Source organism: Agelaius tricolor, unplaced genomic scaffold, assembly GCF_023055355.1.
Source record: "Agelaius tricolor isolate 1412-34295 unplaced genomic scaffold, bAgeTri1.0.p SCAF_11, whole genome shotgun sequence".
NCBI lineage: Eukaryota > Metazoa > Chordata > Aves > Passeriformes > Icteridae > Agelaius > Agelaius tricolor.
The window spans coordinates 19,478,055-19,503,225 of NW_027269271.1; the positions used below are offsets into that span (position 1 = coordinate 19,478,055).

Here is a 25,171-nt window from a genome sequence, read left to right on the forward strand (position 1 = left end):
AGGAAAATTTGCTCTTTAACTGGTCTTTGCTTTTTAACTGGTGTTTATATCATTCCAATGGCACGTGAGGGTTTTTTCCACTTTGTCAGTTTATTTTCTTAAGTAGCAAATCGTACACAGTGACCTTTAAAGAATGCTATTAAAACTATAAAGTCCAGCATTCCAGAGAGTGAAAAAGTTACAGTCATCTCTCATACAAATTTCCAGAGGTTCAGGAGTTTGTAAGCAAACAGGATGATTTTAAATTTTATTCACAGAAAAGACATTCATTACTTCTCATGTCAGGAATGTTTCTTGGTAAACCAAAAGTCACCTTTTGGCCATATTTGACATAATTTTTCACATGGTACAAACATCAGGACTTATGTCTGGTTCAAAGATGCATCATCAGGATACAGCTGCTGACATTATTTCTGTGTGAAAAGGTCCATGTTACAAAGGATGAATATTTGTAATAAATGTGAAGAGCAAGGAAGTAAGCTTAACTGAAAGAAATTCAGTCACAGGCTCAGACCTTCTGTCACATGTTTTCTGGGCAACTCCACATAGGAGCAGAAAGGCAATGAGGTGCTATCTGAGTCAAGGCACATGAAATCAACTCATCAGTTTACCAAACTGCATGAATATATGCTTGGAGAGATCCTTTAGTATTATCCTTGTCTATCCTTTAGAATTACTGACACATCATGACCACATCTGAGAATGATCAAGAGACCTAAGTGGAAGCATTTGAAGGGGCAAGAAAAAAGCTTAAGTTTGCCCTAAATTCATTTAGCTTTCTGGAAGAAGAAGACAAACAGTGCAGCTTGCAAGCAGGCACCAAGAGAAAGTGACAGCTATAGCAACTTCTCAGCAGGTTCACAATAGGTTCACACAGGAGAAGGGCTCAGGCACAACAGGAGCTGGTGGCTATGGTATTCTGAAGGGAGTAAGTACCATCTGATAACAGGTGATTATTTTTGTCAAGGAAACCAGTGATGCTTTAAAACAGCAAACGTGATGCTATTGAAATTCCAACATCAATACATGGAAATGTGCTCCTGTCTGAGAAAGTCATTACTGGTGACAAGTACATGGAGCAAGATATAGCTTCCATGGTTCAGGGCAGATTCTGCATCTTCGCTAATGGAAGGCATCAGGCAATTGAACAAAGCAGTGACAAGATGAGATAGTAGAAATTGAAGAATCATACCAAGTGTTTCAATACATTGAAATAAAAATCTGATGATGCATCAGCTCTGAGGGATGAATGCACTACAGGCAAAGCTATAGCAAGGCCTCATGAAAAAAAAAAAAAATCTACCTTTAGATCCCACTCCCTCCCTTGCCAAAGGTAGTCCCTCTCCCGAGCCGACCCCTCCGCTCTCCAAGCCAGCCCTGCGGCCACCAAGACCTGATGACACCCTCGGCTCACAGCTCGCCATGCCCTGCTCTCTTAGAGCCCAGGATTTCACGGAATTCTTGGAAGGCGGCTGAGAGGAAGGGCTGCTATTACCCCGCAGGAGCCAACCAAGCCATAGGCGGATGCGCGGCCGGTGTTTTCCAGCCCCGGCTCACGACGGAGCCACAGCGAACTCGCGTGCCCAAGGCCACGCCAGACCGGCTGCCATTACCGCCGCTGCCCTGCCAGCCCGGGAGAGCTCAGTGCGTGACCAGGGCCCGGTGCATTCACAGCAGCGGCCCCGCTCCCGAGGCGCCGGGCCGACGGCAGCGGGCAGGGCACGGCCCCGGGCCGGCGGCGCTCCCGCCCGCGGAACTTGCGCACAGGCCGCCGCCCCCCTTCCGGGCCGGGCCGCGCAGGAGGCGGGCTGAGATGGCGGCTGCCGTGCCCGGCGCCTCCCGGGCCCGCGCCGCCGCCGCGCTGCTGCTGCTGCTGCTGGGATGCTGCGGCGCGGCGCTGCCCGGCGGCCTCCAGGTACGGGGCTGGGGGAGCCGCGGCGGGGCCGAGAGCGGGCGGGCGGGCGGGCGGCGCCTGAGGCTCGGTCCCTGTCGCCGCCCCTCGGCGAGCAGGGAGCGCTCCCGTGGGCTGCCCGCGGAGCTGTCCGGAGGCGCTGGCGGCACGCAGGAGGGGCCCTGTCGCTACGGCGGACACCGATACTGAGCCGCGGTCGCCAGCGCTGCCTCCCGGCGGGCGGAGCCTCCCGGCGCTGCCCCTGGGCGGAACCGCCGCCGAGAGCGCCGGTGCCTTGTTCAAACTACTGAAAGTTACAAAGCCTCAGACTTTTCATCCTCTTACGGGTTTCTGAAATTCACTTTCTCCCTGGCCACGCACTATAACCTGTGTTAAGTGTCTGATGCCCCTTGCCGGAGCCGGCGGACCGGGTGCGGGCGCTCCCAGGGTGGAGGAGCGGCCCGGGCGCCCCGGCCCGGTGCCCGCTTGCACACGGCAGGTGCCAGTGGGTTTGTCAGGTGGGAGTTATTTCATGTTTCAGCAATTAGCTTAATGCACTGTGCCCACGCTGCATCTGGAGTGTTGTTTGCTTTTGAATTCTGCGTTATTAACAAGTTGTTATGCTTGAAATTAATTACAACTAGGACCAAACAACCCCCGCACCTTGAACAATAGAAATATTCTTACAATCTCTGGATGACTAATTAAACTGCAGGTTGTTTGCTGCTTGAAGTACAACACTATTTCTGTTACCGTGTGTTTTGTGTAAGACCACGAGCATCATCCCAGAACTCCTGAGAGTTAACAGAGTCTGATTTAAGAGTCAGCAGATTTGGGTTGTTGTCCCATGAAGACTTGTTCCCTTACTTCTGTGAAGTCGTAGCCCCTTGTTGTATCCTGATTTATGCTCTCTATTGAGGAGAAAGGGCCATCTTATCTGCAAAGGAAAGTGGGAACTGTGGAGAACACAGATTATACAGAAGGTTGCTGTCATGGATCCTGATTTTGGAAGATAAATATAACTACCTTGGATTTAAAGTGGGTTCAAACTGCAGATTCTCTTACCTGCTTTTGAAAATTGAATTGAGTTGAATCCTAGCCTCTTTTCTCATTAAGGATGAAACTGTAGGTCAATAAATCACATTATTTTGTTCTTGGAGTGTCCTTTGGCATAGAGGTGTGTGGGCTTCTTTAGCTAAGGTGCAAGTGACTAATAGTTTCCTCTTTGTTCTGTAGCAAGTTTCAGGGAAAGATTTGGAGCAATTAACATGAAATGTCCAAATGTTAAGAAAAGCACCTCTCTTCTAGCTTTTCTAAGGTCTATTCAGTATTAATGTGTGGTAAACATGTGCATTGAACACTATTGTGGAAATAACAAAATGATGAGTGGTCATTTCTTTCTTAGTGCTGAAAATCTAAATTTTTTTCATCTTTCAGGATCAAGCAGAGCAGTTTTTTAGAAGTGGACATACGAATAACTGGGCAGTTTTGGTAAGCATGGTCCAGGTTGTTTTCCTCCAATAATGTTGACAGTTTTTCATCAGGAGCTGCAATAGCAACAGTCATTCAAGAGTCATGCTCATTTGAAAGAAATGGAAAGATAAACATTTGGAAATAAATAAATTTGAAATTGTGCCTACAAATTCATTACACTATAATGAAATTATCTTTTCAATATGACTGAATTTCAAGCACTCAGTGTGTCTAGCTACATGGTAGGATTCATAAAACAAAAGTTCCGAAAGCATTAAAATAGTTAAATTATCATACTGCATATTGAAAAAAAGGTGTAATTCTGATACCAGGGAAGTCTGGTCTCTTTGAGCAGAAAGGTAGAATTTGTATCATTTTTGTTCTTATTCAATCTGTTAACTTGTGATAACAGACTGGGAATAAGATCAGTTGAGGCAATACAGTGTTTAGATCGACTGTTTGTACCCTTTCTTTTTTCTTTGCCATGTAACTTTTATTAGCTTTGAATCACGCTGCACAATTGGTTCTTAATCACAATTCAGGTCTTAATGACTAATTTGTTTCAGAACACTATTGTAATTACTCAGTAGCAGCTGTTTGTTTTTCAGATACTAAAACTGAGCAATATAAAAGGAAAGTTAACAGTAACTAATTGAAGAAATAACTTCTATATTCTGCAATGTACAAACTTGAAACTGTTTAAACATAACATACTATTTTAATACTATTAACAAATAGATGTTTTTATTAGTACCCATAAAAACACATAAGGTGAAAAATTAGGTCCAAGGACCTACAGTGTCTGTGCTGAACAGATTTTCTGCTGGTTTTATTTTCTCAGTAGTTCATCGTTGAGTTTTGTAACAGTTGCTACTAATATTTTAAGCAGCAAACCAGAGAGAGGTTACTGCTGTCAGGCACTTCAAACCTGCAATCCCACCTCATCAATAGCTTGAATTAATGTGCTGCAGCGTGGGTAGCTATATTTAAAGCTTAGAGGCTTTCCACTGTGTTCTAAGGGAGGTACTGGAGGCAGGGGTCAGGTGATAGTACCTTGAAATGTCTCAGCTAAGTTGGACACAGTTTGTTTTCAGAGCATTAAGTCTTGCTGAAAGGCAGATGTCCTCATGGACTGATTCCTGTGGGGCTTTTGGAATTCCTAACTGACAGGGTAATAGATACACAAGGGGATTCTTTCAGGCTGAATTTTATTATTACTTAAGCTACAACTCAGTTCTTATTATGGAAAGAGTAGAGAAAGAGATGCTATGTAGTTGACTTACAGCTCTACTAGAGCTGGAAAATTAAAAAAACTATCTAAATGATTTTTCCTGCATCTCTGTTTTTGTGGTTTTAAGTCACCTCTTCTAGAAGCTTTTGGAATGTCTGAATCAGAACCTGATTTAGGGAGTGTGTAAGTAAAGGGAATGGCTGAGCCCTGACCCCTTGCCTGTTAGAACAGTAGAAATTAAACTCTGAGAATTTGTATCCAGATTCATTTTTATTTATATTTATAAATAAAATATTTATTTGTATTGTTTAGAGCTCACTTTGCTCTTACTTTGACTCCATAAATGCAAATGTACTCAGTGCATTTTCCCCTGTGTGTGGCTTCTGCATGAATTAATTCACTTGTGCCTTTGTGGAAGGATGCTCCCAGAATGGGATTGGTATTGAGATGAGAACTCTTCCTTTGATCTCTCTTCCATTTGATAAGGAGAAAGCAAATGAAAAAATTATTTTATCTACTTGCTGTTGCTGGATTATTCCCCGAAGTGCCACCTTCTATATTTAGTAAGGGTTTATGACAATTTTATCTTGAGTCAGTATGCTAGGAACTTTTTTTTTTAACTTTTATTTTCAGAATTTTTGCTTTGGGACAACTAAGATTTGCATAACTTATGTCATGAGTTTCTTGGTGTTACTATATTCTTTCTGAGTTGTTACTATTTTTTAAATATTCCTGTAATCACGTTGTTCTGATGCAATGTGTCAGGCTAGTTTGTATCTCTGCACTATTTAATGTGTTTTTTTTTCTGTTTCAAGGTGTGTACATCTCGATTCTGGTTTAATTATCGTCATGTGGCAAATACTCTTTCAGTGTACAGAAGTGTCAAGAGGCTGGGCATTCCTGATAGGTGAGGGAATCTTGGTGAATCCAGTTCTTGCAAATGGGCTGCTAAAGTTCTCATGCTATCTGAATCAGTGTGGAAATACATTTTTCTTCCCAGTTTAACTGGATAAAAGTAAAAAGGAAGAATGCAAGCACATCAATGTGATGAAAAGTGCAGCAATATTGTTCCAAAGGAAAAGCAGCAAGTTGCATAATAGAATTTCCATTTGGAACAGGCTAATTAGATCTAGCCACTAAAATGTACCACTTAGCAAATGGGTGAAAGTAATGTGAAAACTGTTACATGCACTAAGCAAAAGCAGTACTACTGTGAGAGGTGAGTCTTGCTGTACTTTATTTCCTTTTAGTGTGGAGATGTTGGTAACCTTGACTGTACTAAGATGTAAGACTTCCACATCTGTAACTACTTTGAGTCTTGAAAGGCTCTGAACTGTAGGAGAAACTCCTGTATATTGACAGTTGACTTGAAAAAATCCATTTTGCATGATTTTATTTAAGAAACTAATTTTTTATCTGTACAAGTTGTGTTTCCCTAGTGATACACAAGGGTTAGAACACTATCTCTTCTTTGACAAAGGGAATAGGAAGGTTCTGAACTATCTTTTCTTTGTGTTCCTACTCAGAGTTCTAGTGCTGTTGGCACAGTTCCTTCCAGCTGTTTCAGAATGTACTTTGCTTCTGTCAGAGCTGTGGAAGTGAATTTAAGGCACCAGCATCCATTGTGTAATAACCTATTACCATAGGCTCCTATAGAATTCCTTGTGGTTTTTAATGGTAGTTTAGAGGACTGGTAGTTTCTCCAGCATGTCTGCCTGAAGGAGTGGGGCCTGTTTCATCGCTGCAAAATGCATGTTCTGATGGATTGAATTAGTTTGGCATTTTTTTGTCCAAGGTCCAAGTCCAAAACTGCACACTTGGAGTCCCCAGTTAACTCCCACTCAACTATGAATGCACTGACAGTAACATCCTGTTCCCTGTGTTTCTTATATTAAAAAAAAAAAAAAGAAAAAAAGGAATGGCTTTCTGGTTTTTGAAAGAGTGGATTTTGAAACTCAATTTTTAGATGATTTTGGGGTTATAAATCCAAGGAAATGCACTGCAGAAGTGCTGTGGGCTGAAAGGCACAGAAAGATGCTTTTTGTTCTTGAGGATGTCATTCAGGAGCTGCTGTCCTCTCTCCTGTGCAGCCTTTGAAGCACAGGTGCCCTTGGCACTGCCTCAGAAATTCTGTCATCAATCCTGCCCTTACCTGAGAACTTTCATCTTTGCATCCGTCTTTGCCATTAAAGTCAAAATTAGTGTGAGTTTTAGAATTGCTGCAAGAACTATGGTATGACTGAGATTTCTGTGTTCAGTAGCAAGATCCATTGCTTATCCATATCCAAAGATCTGGAATTAATCTCAAAAAGCCAGCAATGCTTTAGACTACAGACAAGAATACTCTCCAAGACATTGGAGAAGACCTAAAGAGAGAGTGAGAGATAGCCTGTTTATTCAGCCTTTACTGCAATTTTTATGTGGATTTGAACATGTTTTTTCCTTAGGCAAACTTACTTTATGTGTTTTTCTGTCTTTGCTGCAAGACTTCTTTCAAAATACTGACAAGACAAAAAAAAAAAAACCAACCAAAAATTCCCAACAAACCTCAAAATCACATCCAAAAATTAAACATTTTTCATGATTCTTGGAGTTGCTTGGTTTTAGTGCCCTTTAAAAATCTCTGAATTATTTCATTAAGAGCTCTGGCCCCCTGGGTCCACACAAGCCAGTGTACTAGAGTTGCTGATGTCAAATACTCTCCTGCTCATCTTTGGCCTGACTTAGTCCTGTGGATAAATGAGAGCCAGCTGCATTTCTGTGTGTGACATCTTCGTGATACTGAGGATGCTCATAAGGAAATAGGGTATAACTATGCAAAGTTTCACTTGCAATTCCAGGAATCTTTTTAATGATCCAAGCTATTGTTGTAATTGTTGAAGAGTGTTGTTCTAATTTCTGTTTGACTGTTATGTGAAAGCAGAATGCCTGAAATATTTTTTTCTTATTGTTCACAGTCATATTGTCTTGATGCTGGCAGATGATATGGCATGTAATCCCAGAAATCCCAAACCTGCTACTGTGTTTAGTCATAAAAACATGGAGCTGAATGTCTATGGAGATGATGTGGAAGTGGATTACAGAAGCTATGAGGTAACTGCTTTAATTAAAACACTGAGTCTTTATTTTTTTTGGTGTAAAGATTTATGCAGCATCTATGAAGTCTGAGAAAGTCTTTCTGTTCATATTACTGGTTTTGGGCTGGGCTTTTATTATCAGCTGATGAGTCCAAAATACATATATACCCCTCCCCTTCGTGATATTTGAGTTTGTATTTGAAGTTCATTATCCTAGAATCATGTTTAGTGTATCTATTTTAAATAGTGGAATAGAATCACTGAAATTTCTCTGGAAATGACTGCTCAGTGTCTCATCTTGGCAACACAAAAATTACTGTGAAAATTTTGGTGTGCAAGTGAATTGTTTATTAGGTAGATGTACTTCAATTCCCAATCTTAAGCATATGCTCCTAAAATAAAACAAAAGCCATAACTTAATCATTACTGCAAAGCAATTACTGTATAAAAATCTGCATTCTGTCACCTTTCTTTTCATGTAATATTCCTTCATACCAGGAGTGTCTTTGCCAGTTGAGACAAAATTACACACCAATTTCTTGGTTCAATAGTGCTGTAGAATTATTGCTAAAGGTTTATTGGATTGTATTTAAGTATATAGTAGATATTTTGTTTCTCTGAATCTTTATACAAAGAAGTGAAGACACAGAACTGGAGTAGAGCTACATTCTTTTTATCATGTTTTTTCCTTGGTATGGATTTGTTGCTGGCATTTGAGCTGTGCACGTGTATTTAAAAAGGGAAAGGGTGTTTTATAGGATGTCTTGCAGTCACCACTCAGATGGTCAGATCAGATCTTATCTGATCACTCAGACTTATGTAACTGAATTGATCTTGTTTTTTCTTTCCTGAGTTGCAGAGGAATTTAAACTTTTGTTTTTCCATGGTAACACACACTAATGTTGGAGCATTTTGTGAGTACAGGAGCAGCTTTGGCACAATGAAGCTATATGCTGACAGGTTTTTAGATCAATGTAAATGTATTTTAAAATTGTATTTAATAATGGTGGTAGATTTATTGGATATAATTAAGCAACAAGCTGGTGTTAATGGAGTATAGTAAAAAGTACCACGTGATTCTTAACCTGAAGTAAAACCTTACACAGAAAATGTTTATGCAGTTTATACCTTGCTATACTATGTCTGGTTAGATACACTATATATTTTAGTGTTCCATTATTTAAGTTCTGTAACCCTGCCTGTGGCTGATCAATATTTTATCTTGAGAAAATGACTTTATGCTTCTATTCATAGGTTACTGTGGAAAATTTCTTGCGTGTTTTAACGGGAAGAATCCCACCAAGCACACCACGATCAAAACGTCTTCTTTCTGATGACAGAAGCAATATTTTAATATATATGACAGGTAATTGCAAGTTTCTGTGTACAATCTATTGATGCTTGCTCAGTTGGATGGGTTTGTTGAAAGCATCAGTAGTCCAAATGCACAAAAGGATCGACCAAAAGATTTTTTTTCTGGTTTTAGCCTGTCATTCTAATTAAAAAAAAATGCCTCTAAAGCAGTACTAAGCCAGTATAGTTTCCTGTTGAAATGGTGTATGTGTATTTTTTTTACTGTACCAATATTTTGTTTTGTTGGACTGTTTCTGTAGAAAGAGAATTGTGTTTACCTTGTTTTAGAAAAATGATCAACAAGGCTGTATATCTTCCTTTAACCTACATTCTTGCCCAACTTCTGATTTTCTGTCAGGCCATGGTGGAAATGGTTTCCTAAAATTTCAGGATTCTGAAGAAATCACAAACGTAGAGCTTGCTGATGCCTTTGAACAAATGTGGCAGAAAAGAAGGTAAGAAATAAGCATTATGTAGACATTGAATATTGAATATCCTGAACATACTCTTAAGTGTGTCTTACTGGTATGCCTTGCTTACCTGCAGCAGTGATGCTGTTGGTTGTCCATAAAATTGTCTGACAGTTTGCATTCAGAAAGCAGAATTTTAGTTTTTGCTTTCAGCTTCCTGCAGTTAGAGCTGCTCAAAAGTATTGCTTTGGGCAAACTCACATCCTAAAACTGATCAGGGTGAGCTCCTGTTCCTTAGGTTCTGAGCAGCTGCCCTGGTAACTAAAAAGCAAAGTATGTATATGCTGTTTAAGTATAAATGGGTAAGGAGGCTGTTTTCTTTCTTTCAGGTACAATGAATTGTTGTTTATTATTGATACTTGTCAAGGAGCATCCATGTATGAACGATTTTATTCACCCAATATAATGGCCTTGGCTAGCAGCCAAGTAGGAGAAGATTCTTTATCAGTAAGTAGATTTATCTGATCCTGAAGACAGTTTTCAGAATGCCTGAATTAGAAGCACAATTCCTGCTGACACTTAGCTAAAGATTTCTCTTATTCAAATTGCTGAATCTATAAGGTATTTTGTGAGGGTTTGACAAAACTTGTTAGTGTGCTGTCCCAAAGAACCAGGCTAATGATGGATTTCTGTGCTTGCTGGCCAGTATATGCATTGTCTAGGGATAGCACAGAATCCTATGGGAAGACTGCTGAGAGATGGGTGTGAGGAATACTCAATCTAGGACTTACTATACTTGATATAAAACAGAATAAAATGCTAACCTTCACCTGCTGTAATTATATCCCAGCTGAATTACAAAAGGAGCCATAGGAGAGATCCCAGCCAGACCAAAAGCAGCTGGTCAGGATTAGCTGAACCCATGCACTGCTGTAAGATACATTGGCTCTCCCAGCCCTGTTTTCAAAGTCCACAGATCCATGCTGGACTATTAAGAAGGGGTTTCCTGCCCTTTGGACAACATAGATATTGCCAAGATGCAGTTTATAGATAAACTGCATTGTTAGCCTATCAGCACTAGGTTTTTTCACAGCCATTTCACAGCCACTAGCCATTTTCTTTGCATAATTTGCCCTAAGAACAAGAAGAATCAAGCTTAACTTTTGCAATATGCTATTACATTCTGTTCCTTCTCCTGAATGCTGAGTTCTCTCCTGCAAGTGCCCAATAACTGCTGTGTGTTGTTTTTAAAGCATCAGCCTGACCTGGGGATTGGCGTTCACCTCATGGACAGATACACCTTCTATGTGTTAGAGTTCTTGGAAGAAATCCATCCAGCCAGTCAGACAAATATGAATGACCTAGTAAGTAGAATACTCAACATTCATGAATATGCTAATGACTTTAATAGTTCCAAAACTAATCTATTTTGTCTGTAGGGTTCTTCAAATGCTTTTTATGCTCCTGCTGTTTCTCTCGGAAGCAGCTTTGGAGGGAGGGTTTTTTTGCTATTGTTAAATGTAGTTGTGTAACACTTCAAGGATTGTCCTCATTTGAAAGTGCTTTGCTGGCTCCAGAAAAAAATAACCAAAATTAGCCAGATTTTGTATTTTCGATGAAAAAAAAAGATGAAGTATTAATTAAATATTCATATCAATAAAATGAAGCATTTGCATGTGAAATATTTTAGCAGGAAGCTTCTAAAATCAGGATAGCAGACACTTTGCAGATGTGGCAAAGCAGGCATTGATGTTGTTTTGCAAAACAACATCATGTGATTAAACAGTTAAAATTCTAACAGTGCACTCACAAATGCCTGCAGAGACTAATTTATCTGTATATCTGCTTAGATTCCAGAGCAAGATAGGTACAAATCCATCAATGTTTGAACTTAATTATAGCTGAGGCAAACATTACTGTAGATTTCAGGTATGAAGCAGAAGGAAAAAAAGAATTCAACCAGGTAACATATGACAAAATTTATGAAAATGCATCTCTAGCAGTAAGATATATATACTGGTGAGATGACATAAAAAGTCATATTTTATTTGCTTATTAACCCTTAATACCTGTTCCAATGCTAGTTTCTTTGTAGTCATGGGTTATACTTTGGTACTTTGTAGCTGTAAATCCTGCTGTGCTACATCTGTAATCTAAGAGCTACCACTTACAGAACACATTGTCATAGATTAATTTCTGTAAAACAAGCAGCTGCTCAAAAGTTTTATGCCACCCTCTGTCTTCAGAGGATGGTGTTAGCCTGACTGCTACATGTGTGCTAGAATTCTCTCTAAACAACCCACACTTGGCAGATTTTATGTTGATACAGAATTGATTCAGTGGCTAAGACTCAAGGTTCTTTTACTTATTTATATGGGAATAAAATTCTGTCCTATAATATAATACCTTCTAATTATGGGATACAGGTAAGTTTAAAATAAATCTTGATAAAGAAAAATACACAAGTTCTTTATTGATTAAGTATCTTTGATTAGCCTGTTCATTCAAATTTCACTGTAAACCAGAAAATTAATTTGTGTTAATAATAAAAGGTAATTAAAAGGAACAGTGCTTTCTGCTGTGAAACACACTTTCTGAAAGTGGTATAGGTGGGCTGGCCAGGGGGATGTTAATCTGATTATTGTGAAAAAGTGTAAAAATTTGTTAGCTGGCCAAGTACTTTTTGAGCTCTTCAGAGAAGATACCTAACTGTGTTTTTGCTCATATGCCAAATACTCAGGAAGAGCTGAGGGAAGTTATCCGTACTGGTAAATTCCTTACATCATGTAAGTCATCTTATCATGCATTGATTGATCTGCTGATTGATGCTTGAGGAGTGGAAGAGAAGGGACACAAATATATTGTGATTTGTGATGATCTGTTCAAGGCCAGGTTGGATGGGACTTCAAGGCCTGACCTAGTGGGAGGTGTCCCTGCCCTTGGCAGGAAAGTGGAACTTTAAGGTGATCTTTAAGGTCTCTTGCAACCCAGACCATTGTGTGATCAGGTACTGAGTTGTAATCTGCACACATTTCAACAAATGTGACTACTTGACTTTGGTTTGGTACTTTTCAAGGCTTCATCTAAGAGTTCCAAAATGACATATGGTTAGTCCATGGTAAAGATATAAACCTGGGTTTTTTTGCCAGCAGTTGCAGGAGGTATTCTGGCACTGGAGGTACTCTATCCAGCTCTCCAACTCTGATTTTTCAAGTTTAAATTAATGCTTTCCAAGATCAGGGTAACTTACAGTGCTTACTACTTAGCTTTAAAATTAAATGATCTTCAGTTGTTTGATCTTCTGATATGTCTAATATCTTCTCTTTTTGAAGTACTGTGTATTTGTTACACCTCTTCTGTCCTGTTACCTCTACTTTCTTCTAACCACTCTTGAAACAGCTTCTCTTCACATGCACCTAGGATTTGGATATTGCATTCCTGCAAAGAATGATACATCATTTTTCATAATCCACTCCACCTACTCCCCACCTGCTCCATCTGTGTTGCTAAGGGATAGCATAAAGCTGTGCAAATGACTGACTATAGGTTTGATCACAATTCCCTGAAAATAAAGACTACATTGAAATTTGTACATTTGTACATTGAAATGTTGTACCTTTAAACTTTTAAAATAAGATTTAAATAAATTTCTAAATGAGGTGGCATTTATCATATAATAACTAAATTGTTGTTAGACAAGTTAAGATGACAAAGTTGGGGAACTTCTTTAGCTCTGTTTGAAAAAAAAATTAAAAATTTGGAAAATTTAATATAGGAAACCGTGTGCTTAACTTAGCCAGTGTTTGCCTTTTCCTTTTTTTGTCAGAAGACCTTGGTTATTAGTGTTAGTCTGCTGTGGTATAATTGGTTTGCAGTCCTTTCTCAGAGTGATAGTGGATGGTTTTTAACACTGAAGTTTTCTTCTCACTGCCGCTTCATATTTTTGTTCAAATTCATATCAATATGTTGTGGTAGTACACTGCTGCAGGACAGGTTAGAATTAGTTGGGTGCAGTGTCATTTTCCCACTTTCAGTGCTGATGCAGTTTTTTAGGACAATCATACTCAAAACCTTGGCTAGAGACTTGTATAACTGTAGCATAATTTGTGCTTCAAATAGTGGGATTAAAACAAATGCTTACTTTTTATGGGTTAGCTCAGAGACTTAGTTTTTATGTTTGTGTCCTTAATTGGAGCAAAGCTGGAGAAAATTGATAGGGTTTTGGTGAAAATGAGAACTGTAGCGAGTTTGTGTGTGCATTAACAAATGGCTTTTGTATGGGAAGCATGATGCTGATGGGTCTAGTTCATTTTCACCACAGGGAGGATAACAAGGGGATGATTTGCCCCATCTTTTCTTTAGCAGCTGTGTGATAGCAGCCAGCAAGAGAGTTGGGAATCTTTAAAATAAGAGCTGAGTGTATATGTGTGCTTGTCTGCTTCAGGTAAAGGTGAAAGTGAGCTGAGGTGTCCCTGGACAAGCAGCCTAATGCCACAGGCTTACAGGCTTGGGCTAAAAAGGGATAAAAGAGAAACTGGAATAGAGCAGAAGGGAGGAATGAGGAGGTAGAATCTGTACTCTAGGAAGAAAAGCCAGATAGATTGTTTCCTCTCTGAGAAACTTTTTGTAATGTAAGTTGTCCGAAGAGAATGAGCAACAAAAGCCTGTGCATTTTGTGTCGGTCTGAGCACAGTATTTCTGCTGGGAAGTATGATTTGAAACTCACAGGTTTTTGCCAGTCATAATCTGGGATAATTCAAGTTGTATTTGCACTGAGCTGATTAGGACCTGTGGTTTTGTCATATGGATGCAACTCTGTAAGAGCTGACCCATGATGTAATTTAGGTATATGAGCTCTAGTTCCTGTGGTTGATGGACCTGTTTTTAAAAATCACTTGGAAAATGTAAGCTTAAGAAAGATGAGCACCCATGTGGAGAGTGACATTCTTAGTCCTGTATGTTAAATCTCTTGTGTAGAATGTTCTGTGTGGCTGGAATGTGAAGGACTCACATAACCTGCACTGTTTCCAGGTGATCTGTGTTGTGGCAAGTGTGGTAGGACTTGTGCAAAATGGCTTTGTGTCCAACATGCATTTGTATTGCCTTCAGTGTCTGCTGGGTACATAACAGACCTGTTACTTAAGAGACATTCTGTCTTGCCAGGTGTTCTAAATGCTGTAACAAATCTGTCACTGTTCCTTCTGCTTTTGTTAGTGCTGCTTTTGTCTTTCAGGTGTTGCAGCATGTGTGGGTTATAAGGGATCTGATATGTAGACAAAATATGTGGATAAAATAAATAATAGGGTTTGTAGTTGTCACAGAATGTTTGTGAACTTTATGTAAATAAAGCACTTTTGGTATTTGAAGATGCTATGCGTTAATTTGTAAGCTATACATTAGAAACAAGACTTGGGTTTTTTTTTTTCCTGATCAAAATGTAAATTTTTGCTTCTTTATGAAGCCTTCAACATAGCTATTTATCAAAGCTTGTTTAATTCTGCATCCCTCCTTTTGGTAAATATGAAGAATTTATGCCCAGTTGTGACTTCTGGAAGGTTATAGCAGCATTGCTGCACCTCTATTCAGCAATATATTTGTGCATTTATCAGTTAGATGTAACTGATGGTTGGCTTTCACAGGAGCATTTTTAAACTCCAGTGGCACTATTGTAAGGAAAAAGGTTTTCAGAAATGCTTAATCAAGATGTGTATGCATTCTAATACATTTTTTCAACCATTTTTTTCATCTATGGAGCTTGTACTGAAATCATTGCAAGTTATATGTATTATTTATCTTGTTACCAGTCGTTTAATTCTGGAAGGTGTATGTAGAGAGTGTTGAATGAGGGACAGGATGTGATTGCCCATCTTGGTTTCCAGTTCCAGGTCTGTCCAAAAAGCTTGTGTGTTTCCACCCCTGGGCACCGGACAGACCTGTTCCAGCGAGACCCTCAGAACGTTCTGATCACGGATTTCTTCGGCAGCGTCAGGAAGGTGGAGATCACTGCAGAGGCGCTTTCCCTGGACCGGGATGTGCCTGGCTTGGAAAGCAAGTAAGTGGGCATTATTTACACCTGATTTCTATAGCTTTGTGCCACAAAAACAAAGTAGTTGTTTAGCTGCCAAGGAAAAAGAACTCTGACTTCCTGTCATTTCTTACAAGGAATCAGGGAGTTAATATGGACCTCCTACTGTCACGAAGTTGTCAGCTGAAAACTTTGTTTAAAAGTGCCCACTCCTTTCCTGACCCTTGTAAATGAATGATGCTTAAGGCCAAGTTGTGGATGTCAACAACAACAGAAGTAGTTTAGAATTTTCTTTCTTCCTTAACGTTTCTTCTTTAGTGTTCAAATATTTCGTTACTGCAATTCCTGCTTGTGGTAGTTTTCCCCTCCCAGATAAGCTCAGAGTATAAGCCATCAGGTTAGGTGTTTGATAACAATTAGCTTTTTAATAAATTTTGTTTCAGTTCTCTGAATACTCTGTCCTTTGACATTATTCTGTCCTGAGTATTTCTGTTCTGAGAATTTCAGTGATTCATTTGATTAAAATTACTGGTGCAAGTTCATTGATTGAAGTCGTAACAGGGCTTCCATTACTTTGTGGATGAAGAAAGAAGTATATAAACTTCATTGTATTTTTGGGATTCTGTTGCCACCTATTGGGAAGATGTAAAGGAAGATGTGCTTGTTCTGTAGGGTTTATTTAGCATTGTACTTCCATTTCTGTTGCATCTTTTGTGCTTGATGATACTGCCCTGTAGGAGGGGAAACAAAGGATTGAAATACTGTGTTATATCAGGGACTAAATACTTTTCAACCCATAAATTCATGTAAATTCTTGTCTGCCTTGTTTTTTACTGCTGCTCAAGCCAGTGGATAGCAGTTTTATTTATTTTCAAGATAACAGTAACTCTGGTACTTGTCATTATAAATATCCTGCAAGCTTTAGTGTATTTCATATTTTACTTTCATATTGTATTTATATCTGGATCATATGCATTAGTACATACCATATAAATATTAAGCTAGTTTTGTGATTCCTTAGTATAGAATAGTACTTAGTGGCATTAAATTGTGTTTTTCACTGAAGAATAAAAAAGCTCTTGGCAAGTAAAAGACATTTGACATTGCAAGTCAAAAACCATGATGAAAACTCACCTGTGTGGGTTTCTAATTTGTGGAAAATTGAAAGGAGAAATAGATTTTGAAGGACTTTACCATTCTGAAACAGGAAATGACTGGCTGGAATTTTCAGCTTTTTTTTTTTTTTGGGTGTGTTAGTTTGGTGTCAGTAATGGAGAGATTTTTGGTGCCTGATGTTACTGCACTGCACACATGGAAGCATGTTGAGAAATGGACATTCATGCACAGAGAGGAATATTATCCTTGTGAAATATTCCGATATTTAATGAAAGCTGTATTACATTATCATGGCAATCCACTTAAGTCTGTGAAAGTGGAAGGGGTGGGGGCATGCTGGTTTAATGTCTGGTTTAATAGTTCTCCTTTATACAATTTTTCCAGAAAAGTACTTGAGTTCTCAAGTGTCTTGTTACCATTTGGAAAGAGTTTATAAACAATATGTTTTTAATGGAGGAGAAAATATGGAATTGGTTAAAAAAGTACTGAAAAATTATAGTATAGCTCTAACAGACAGTGATGTGGAGTGCTTAATAAATTCCTTAAGCAGAATTCTGAGGTCAGTACCTCTTGGTACGACAGCTCTGTTTAGCTACAAGAAATTTAGGAATTACAACAAATTACAGCTTGAATGAATTTATTAAATGAAAATGTTAATGCCTTTTAAAAATGCAGTTGTGGAGCATCTGATCTACTAGTTACTCTTTTTTTTAAAGAACCAGTTACTCTTTTTTTAAAGAATGTTATGAACATTACACACACCTATTTCTGAGGGTGTTGAGAAGGCAGAACACAAATGACATGATTTTTGAATAGGTGCTACCACTAATTGTCCCAAAATAATGTAAGAACAGCTCCTGAATGAAAGAATATGAGTGCTTATTCTTAACCCATTCAGTGTCAGTTAAACCATTCTGTGCCTTTTAGGAATGCAGTGGCTGTTGACACTCTGAGGTAAAAGAGCTGGGGCAGGATGGGGCTATTCTTTATATAAACCTTTATCTAAGCCTATATTCTTTATAAAGCCTGGTTTATTCTTTTTTGTTTTGTTGGGTGAGAACTCAACCAAGCTTATTAAAAGTGAAATAATCCTTCCAAAATAGTTATGACTAATCACTAATCTTGTTCATGCCCAACATTGTTTTAAAAGCCCTGATGAAGCAGAAGAAAGTAATAGAGAATTGAACTTGGGCCCTTAAGAGTTTGTAAGATTTATTGACCAAGAGGTATCTGATAGATCACAAGTATATACTATTAGTACATCAAAATTTATATTACGTTGCTTACTGAGTGTGAAGATGTTACTGGTTTAATATTTGATGAAGTCTTGAGGCTTCATATCTTTATGAATAATGTCTTGTGTTTTATTCTTCCCCTCAATGTTAGCTTGATACCTTTTTTCTTCTGCTTTTACATACTGGTGGCAGTAGAATGCTACAGAATGTTTGTATTACAGAGCATAACCAGAAAATGAAATCTGGCCCTCAGCTCTGACACAGTCTTAAGTAGTCTGTGTTAGATCTGATTTGTTTGTTTTAAAGCTGCAGGTGTCACAGGTGCGGATAAGGACATTAAAAGCAAAATGAACAAAAGAGGTAAACCACTGATTACACAGATTAGGGGTAAAGAAGATGCTGTCATGTGAGGCATGTAGCAGGATTGTACTGCTGGCAGACTATTCAAGTTCTCATCTTGCCCACTGCTGTGACTTTGCCAAATCTTTTCAATAGAAGTTTGTTCTTTTGTTACACAATTGCTTAGCAATTACTTGGTTGTACAGCTCCGCTCCCCGGCCCAGCGTGAGCCGTAGCTGTGCAGCCAGATCAGAACTGGCAGCTTCACGTGGAGCTCGTGCCGTGACATTTGATGAGTGAGGCCTTTGAAGTTTCCTCTGGCTTGGGCTGAGACTCATACAGAGAACAACTACTAATTAACCAGAGAAGAGGCTTTCTTTCTAGCCACGTAGTGGTAGGTGAATATTTGCGAGTAAAAGCTTTAAAAAATAAAGAGAAGGTTCCTCTGCTGTTTCCTTTCTTCATAGCTGGTTAAGTCTAAGCTGTGCTCACTTCAAAGGGCTTGTTCTGCAGCTGCCTCAGTCCTGACAGGATCTGTAGCTGCCAATTTTAGCAGAAAATCTGACAGTCTAGGGGTTCTGAGGCTTCAGATGGTTATGTTTTGTCTAAATCCCCATGCAAGTGCAAAAAGTCAGCATTAAGGAGTAGAAGAAATCCTGCTTCTTTGGAGGAGGAGCCTTGCAGGTTTTGGAAAATCCAATAAATTAGGAGTGTGTCTTTCAAACTTGGATTGTAACTCTACAGCCAGTTGGAACACTTTCTCCTTTTCAGTTCTTGTCATGAGGAAAAGACCTGTATCAGCAGAAAGTGGTAAAAATTGGGATGAATATTTCCCTTGAGGGTAGTAAAGAGTGAATTAATGACAGCATCATATAAAACCATCCCAGTTTCATTGCTTTTGAGAATTAGGCTTTGTATTAATGCTTCTGTTATGAAGAATTGTGATTCTTCACTACTGGCAGTGACTGTTTTCCTAAAAATAAATAAATTGGTGACTTGTGTTAGGAGGGATGCTTGTAACGGGCTAATTATGAGTAATTGGTCCATTTGCAGAATATTACTAGCTAATGTTCTCTCAATCTATTTTGTGTGTGTGTGTTGGTGTCTCTTTGCTGTCCTTTCTTCTTTTCCACCACCTATTTTCAATTTGATGTGCTTAATAATTAAAGCTGCTGTTGCGTGGTCCTGAAGCCTTGGGGAATCCACTTTATGAACCAATAGGTAATTTGATTCTTTGACAAGTAGATGCTGCTCCGTCAGAGGGCTTTCCTTAAATAAGAACGTCCGGGTTTGTTCCGAGATCCCCGTGCCACAAATGTGTAGTTCTTTCACGTTTCATAAGTCACTTTTAGGACTGATTCTGCCAGCTCACGTTGTCGGGCAGGTCCCGGTTCCTGCCGGGGGTCCCGCGCTCCGCGGGGCGGGCAGCGCCGGGCGGACCCGCGGCCGCTCCCAGCCGGCGCCGGCAGGTGGCGCCATCGCTCCGGAGCGGGAGCGCGGCGGGCGGGGCTGGGACAGTGACTGTAAAGGAGGCTGGGACAGTGACTGCAACCGGGGCCGGGACAGTGACTGTAAAGGAGGCTGGGACAGTGACTGCAACCGGGGCCGGGACAGTGACTGTAAAGGAGGCTGGGACAGTGACTGCAACCGGGGCCGGGACAGTGATTGTAACCGGGGCTGGGACAGTGACTGTAAAGGAGGCTGGGATAGTGACCATAACCGTAACCGGGGCTGGGACAGTGACCGTAACCGGGGCTGGGGCAGTGGCTGTAACCAGGACCACGGCTGGGACCGGGACCGGGACCGGGGGGCCCCCACCGTGCCCGCCCCACGCCCCGCTCTGCGGGATCCCTTCGGAATCAGGCGGGCGTGGAAACGGGGAGTTCCGCTTGGTCCTTGTTCGGTGGAAATTCAACGGGATGATGGGAGGCTTTTTATCTTATTTTCCTACTGTCTCAACCTGACAGAGATGTAGCATGTTTCAGTTTCAGAGTAATGTAGAAATTAAAAAAAACCCTCAGAATTTAGCAGATCTCTACGCATCAGAGTTGAATTCCCAATCGGAATAAGAAGCTGTTACTTCTAAGACCACAAACATCTTCTGATGGGTTTCATAATTTTTCCCATGAAGAACACTAATCAGTTACACATGTACTTTATTTTCCTCTAATGTCTTACAGATTTATTCTGTTTTAGTGGTAAGTTTGGATTTTTTAATCCACGTGCTTTCTAATAGCCTACAAGTAATCAAAGAAGATGGGTGAGCCAATACTTGCTGTTAAATATTATTGCTGGATTTCCTAAAGTATTTTGTAAATATATTTGGGGTTTCTTTGCTTGCATAAAGATAGGTCAGTATATACATAGACATATATACAATCACTCCTATACCTGCTAGTGTAAAGGAACTTTTCAAGGTAATACAAGTGAAATTATTGTGAAGACTATAGAAGGAAAAATTACATAGGAGGGCACAATCTCACTAGTATAATGTTGGTTTAAAATCAATAAGGATGGCTGACAATATCGAAAGGAACTGCAAGTATAAATTGTGTTGGAAAGATTTAAAATCCACTAAAGTGCTGTGCTTGGTAATTACAGTCCCTGTTTAGCAAGGTATTTTAAAAAGCAGCTTTGAACAATTTATTTCTTGTTCCTTTGAAAGGATTTTTGACCATGCATTTTGACAGATATTGTGGGGGTTTTTTGTAATAAAAAAAGGTTTTGTTTCAAAACTATGGCTCTTGACTCAGACTTTCTTTGGTGACTTTTCCCCTCTTCCTCCAAATTTTTGTTCTGTGTGTGATCCTCCATTTTTTCTATGAGAAACCTTCAACTGTTGTGCTTCTATCATTTCACATTTTCAGTACAATGCTGCTATGTTGAACCTATATATGGTTAGGTATTTCTAGGTATAATTTTAATAGGCAAAGAAACCTCTTGGTCTGTAGAGGTACCATGAAGCACATGCAAGTCAGTGGCAGTATTTTATTGGATTCAGCTTTTGAATCAACTTCAGTACCTTTACATTCTTCACAAGTGACTTTGATATGCCAGTTGACTTGGGCACATGCGTTAGGCAGTCTAAAATTGTTGCATGGCAGATTTAGTGGGAGATCTTAAGTATATCTAGTAGATTTTAACATCATCTAGACAGCTTGAGAATATCTAGATATCAGAGTATCGTTCATGTAGGGTTTTTATTTTGTTTTCTTTTACCCACTCCTTTTTATACTTTTCCTATGTAAAATTCTTGTTTTGTTTCATTATTTCTTCTTCATCTCTTCACCCTGTGTGATCTTTACCTGCTATTATTTTTGCAGTTGAGCAGGCTGCTTTATAATTGCAGTCTCCTGAAGTGCTTGTTATTCTTTCTAGTGCTATTTATATGGAGGTCCTGGCTTGATCTTCTTGCTTTGCTGCCCAGGTGCTAAATAAAAATTAATGTCTGTTCCTAGTGGTATTTCTGTAGCTGTGTGCTCTTATGTTGCTGCTGAAGGAGACCATGAAAACAGCTGTGGTATTTGGCATAAGTCTGACCAGGAAATATTTTCATGTAATTTTGGCATGTTTTCAGCACTCTGAGATAACATGGGAATTTCAATAAAACTGTATTACTATTATTTGCTTCCTGTCAGAAGTACCAGAGCTGCCATTGATGTTTGCTAGGATACCCTTCTTGTGTGATTTCTAGCAGAGTGAAAAAACAGGGGTGAAGAGAAGCAGGCATCTGGAAGCAGTGACTGTGGAACTCTTAGGTGTTGGAACTCAGAGACCAAGCTCACATCAACATTTGTTATGCCCTAGAAATGAATCTGTACACATAACTATTAAATTTCCAAGGCTCAAGCAGCATTACTGCTTTTTAAAAACATGGTATTAAGGCAAATGCAAATGATTTTAGTCTTTGCTGGTTTACATATTGTCAAAAAGCTTACCCTTGATTTTTTTGAGCACCTGAGGGAAGACCTTCTGGATGGTCAGAAATTTCTGCCTCTGAAAATTCATGTCTTGCCCAAAGCTGTGAAGGGAAAGGGGCTGTGGAGGGAAGTGCCTTTGCAATGTATTTATATAACAATGGTTAAAAGAACATAAACTGATCTTGGTCTACACCTTCCAGCCCTCTCAGTAGGAGGGACCTTTCTCAAATCAGGCCTTTGCTGGACCAAAGCTCTGATCATAGAGCTCTTACATTGATTACTGACATGCAAGTCCCTGAAGCCCTGTTGTTGGTCTTGGTGAGCTGCACAATGCTCTGGAAGATTGAGATGTGTCCCTGCTTGTTTCTGAAGGCTCTGCTGCACTCAGAGTTATGCTACACTCAGAGTTATGCTGCTCAGTGGGCATACTGAGACCTAGTTCTGTAGCAAAGAGTGAAATGTAAGTTGTGAAAGAAGAGCTGAACTCAAAAAAAACCTATTGTATTATTGCCAGGCATCTCTTTTCCATCCAGCTAGGTCTTTGAATAGACCAATGCAAATTTCTGATGTCAGGGGAACAACAAAGTCACAATTGCATCAAAGGATGGAAAGAAAACTAGAGGTGATTACAAAAGGTGATTCTGATCACATAAAGCACTGGATTTACAGATGGCTTGCTGAGCACTGTTTAGTATTACTTTATAAAATGAGATTGTTTTATGTGTTTGGTCAAGAGTATCAGAAATCTATAGAAACAGATGCTGAATACATCTACTGAAGTGCCCAAGCTACTGTTAAGATTATTTTATGAAATTTCTAGGATGGCAAAATATTAACTTTGAGGTGAGATTGATCTTTCAGGATAAGATAGTAATACTGTAAAGAAAGAATTTACTGCAAAATGGGATTTATTCAGCATTTTTGCAGGCAGAAGACTGCATGAAGAGTTTGTTATTGGTAAATAGCAGGAGAAACAAACAAGAAGTAATGAAGCACAATAAAGTCTTCTGTATTCGCTGAAGTGGAACAAAAAAAGAAAGGATGGAAGCAGGATACCTCAAGGGCTGGAGAATACCTGTTCAAGGGTTGGATATGTTGTATCTTTTGAATCCTAGTAAACTTAATTAGTTTGGCTCCAGTTTACTGTTTGGAGATTCCTGGAATGACAACTGTGGATGCTCAGCTTCTACAGAATGGTGACAGCCAACCTCTGCTCTGCCAGTTAAATTGGGCACAAGTTTATATGATATTGAAAAAGAACTGGAAAAGTTGAAGCCCCCTTAGTCATCTGTCTAGAGATCAGAGCTAATTTGGAACATAAAGGCAGGCAGGATTTCTCTTTCACAAAATGAATTGGGAGTTGCTACTCTGTGTGTAAGTGTGCAGATGTGTTCATATTCTCTAATGTAGCACCAGCATTTATTGCAAACTGAAATTACTATATTTTTATCTAACCAAAATATATATGTGTTTCTTATGGATGCAGGAATGGTTCAAATCAGTGGGCTCCCAAAATATGTAGATTGAAACCATGAGATTGTTTAGGGAATTCCGTTTTCACTTTGTACATACGACATGAAATTAATGAGAGCACTGCATTTCTTGAGCAGCATTTTGGTGACAGGCAGGAATGAGAATTTAGAAGCAAGTTTGGAGAGGGAGAATGTGTCTTCTTCCCACCCCAGCCAAGTGTTGAGACAAGAATAGTTCAGTCCACTAGTTCCCAAGAGAAGGCAGGACCACAATGGAAGCTAGAGTCTCTTTTCCTGTAGGGAAGGGAAAAATAATTGTTCAGCATTGGTATTCAAAGTTGCTTTAGCATAAATTCCTTGAATTATATGATAGCCATTTTAAATTTCTCTTCCTACTAGTTAAAAAAAGTTGCTGAAGTGTAGCTGATATACCAGTTTACTCCACTACTCAGGGAATGGTTTATCAGAAACTGAAACAATTAAAAATGTTGCACCTTCTTCCTGCCTTCTGTTGCTGGATTTTTAATTTTACAGTGTTACTTTCTGTGTAATTCTCTGTGTAATTGCTATGTGAAAAACATACAAAAAAATCAATTCTGGAGGGACCAGATGCAGAGGAAGAGACTGTATGATACTGGTATATTGATATAATTTTAGACACTGATTGAAGGATAAGGAAAAACTGTGCTAATCTTTTGGATTAATCTTCAACAGCTGATAATCTTTAAATTGATGTTATGCTTTCATTCTTTCTATGTTTCGTATCTCAATATTTAAAAAATGTTCATTAGACTGTTGGGTTTTCAGCAGTCAGTGATAAATGACAGATGCTTGGATTCATACAGATTCAGGATGTAGATGGTGCTTTGTAGAAGTGGGTTCTCTCTTATTCTGAAAAACGTTTGAATTCATATTTAACATCAGCAGGCTGAGTACCCTCATCAAGTTAACCATTACTGAAGGTGGGTTTGCAGTCCTGGGACACTGCTGGGTGCATTTATCCTGCTTGGGAAGCAGAGGTGGCAGTCAGAGCAGGCGCTGAGCTGCCTCTCCCAGACGCTGTGGCGGTTCCCAGGCGCTCTGCTCGCCTCCCGCACTCTGCTGCCATGGCAGATCTGCTGCCTGGCTGGGAGGGGAAGGGGATGCACTGCCAGGAGAGAGCAGATGCTCTGGGTGCTCCTCTCTGAGGGCTCTGTGGCAGAGGGGCAGAGCTGGGCTGTGGCTGGGCTGTCTGGCTGAGCAGCCCCTCTCACTGTTTGCTCAGACCCCACCTGGGCTCTCAGAGGGACGGGAGGCTGGGGCTGCTGGGTGCCAAGATGTTCTCCCCGTGGCTGCCTTCCTGGAACTGCAGTCCAGGCCCACTGTTCTGCTGGCAGAAGCTTTCCAAAACTGGGGCCAAATCTGGCTTGCAGATTATCCATCTGAATTTCCTCCCATGCAGCACAGTGCACTGAAGGATAAGAATGGTTAGATCTTCTATGCCATCACAAAGTGTACCTAAGTGTAAACTGTGTGAAAGGAGTAGATAAGAGTATGTTTTTCCTCTCGTTCCACAGCAGTTATTTAAACTTGGCAGGTGGGGTAGTGCATATAATATTACAGTTGTACTAAACAATTTGAGTGAGCTAA

General features: G+C 39.7%; 1 protein-coding gene across 2 annotated transcripts in view; it reads left to right on the forward strand.

The window, feature by feature from the left end:
* Positions 1 to 1,376: 1,376 nt before the first annotated feature.
* The window catches only part of PIGK (phosphatidylinositol glycan anchor biosynthesis class K), a 65,717-nt gene continuing 41,922 nt past the window's right edge, over positions 1,377 to 25,171 (forward strand). For both annotated transcript variants that reach the window (XM_071436482.1, XM_071436483.1), the window contains exons 1-9: positions 1,377 to 1,915; positions 3,329 to 3,382; positions 5,411 to 5,502; positions 7,553 to 7,688; positions 8,927 to 9,038; positions 9,384 to 9,480; positions 9,825 to 9,942; positions 10,689 to 10,799; positions 15,315 to 15,487. In XM_071436482.1, the coding sequence (XP_071292583.1) occupies positions 1,397 to 1,915; positions 3,329 to 3,382; positions 5,411 to 5,502; positions 7,553 to 7,688; positions 8,927 to 9,038; positions 9,384 to 9,480; positions 9,825 to 9,942; positions 10,689 to 10,799; positions 15,315 to 15,487 (1,412 nt within the window). In that variant the 5' untranslated portion in view covers positions 1,377 to 1,396. The remainder of the gene's footprint in view (positions 1,916 to 3,328; positions 3,383 to 5,410; positions 5,503 to 7,552; positions 7,689 to 8,926; positions 9,039 to 9,383; positions 9,481 to 9,824; positions 9,943 to 10,688; positions 10,800 to 15,314; positions 15,488 to 25,171) is intronic.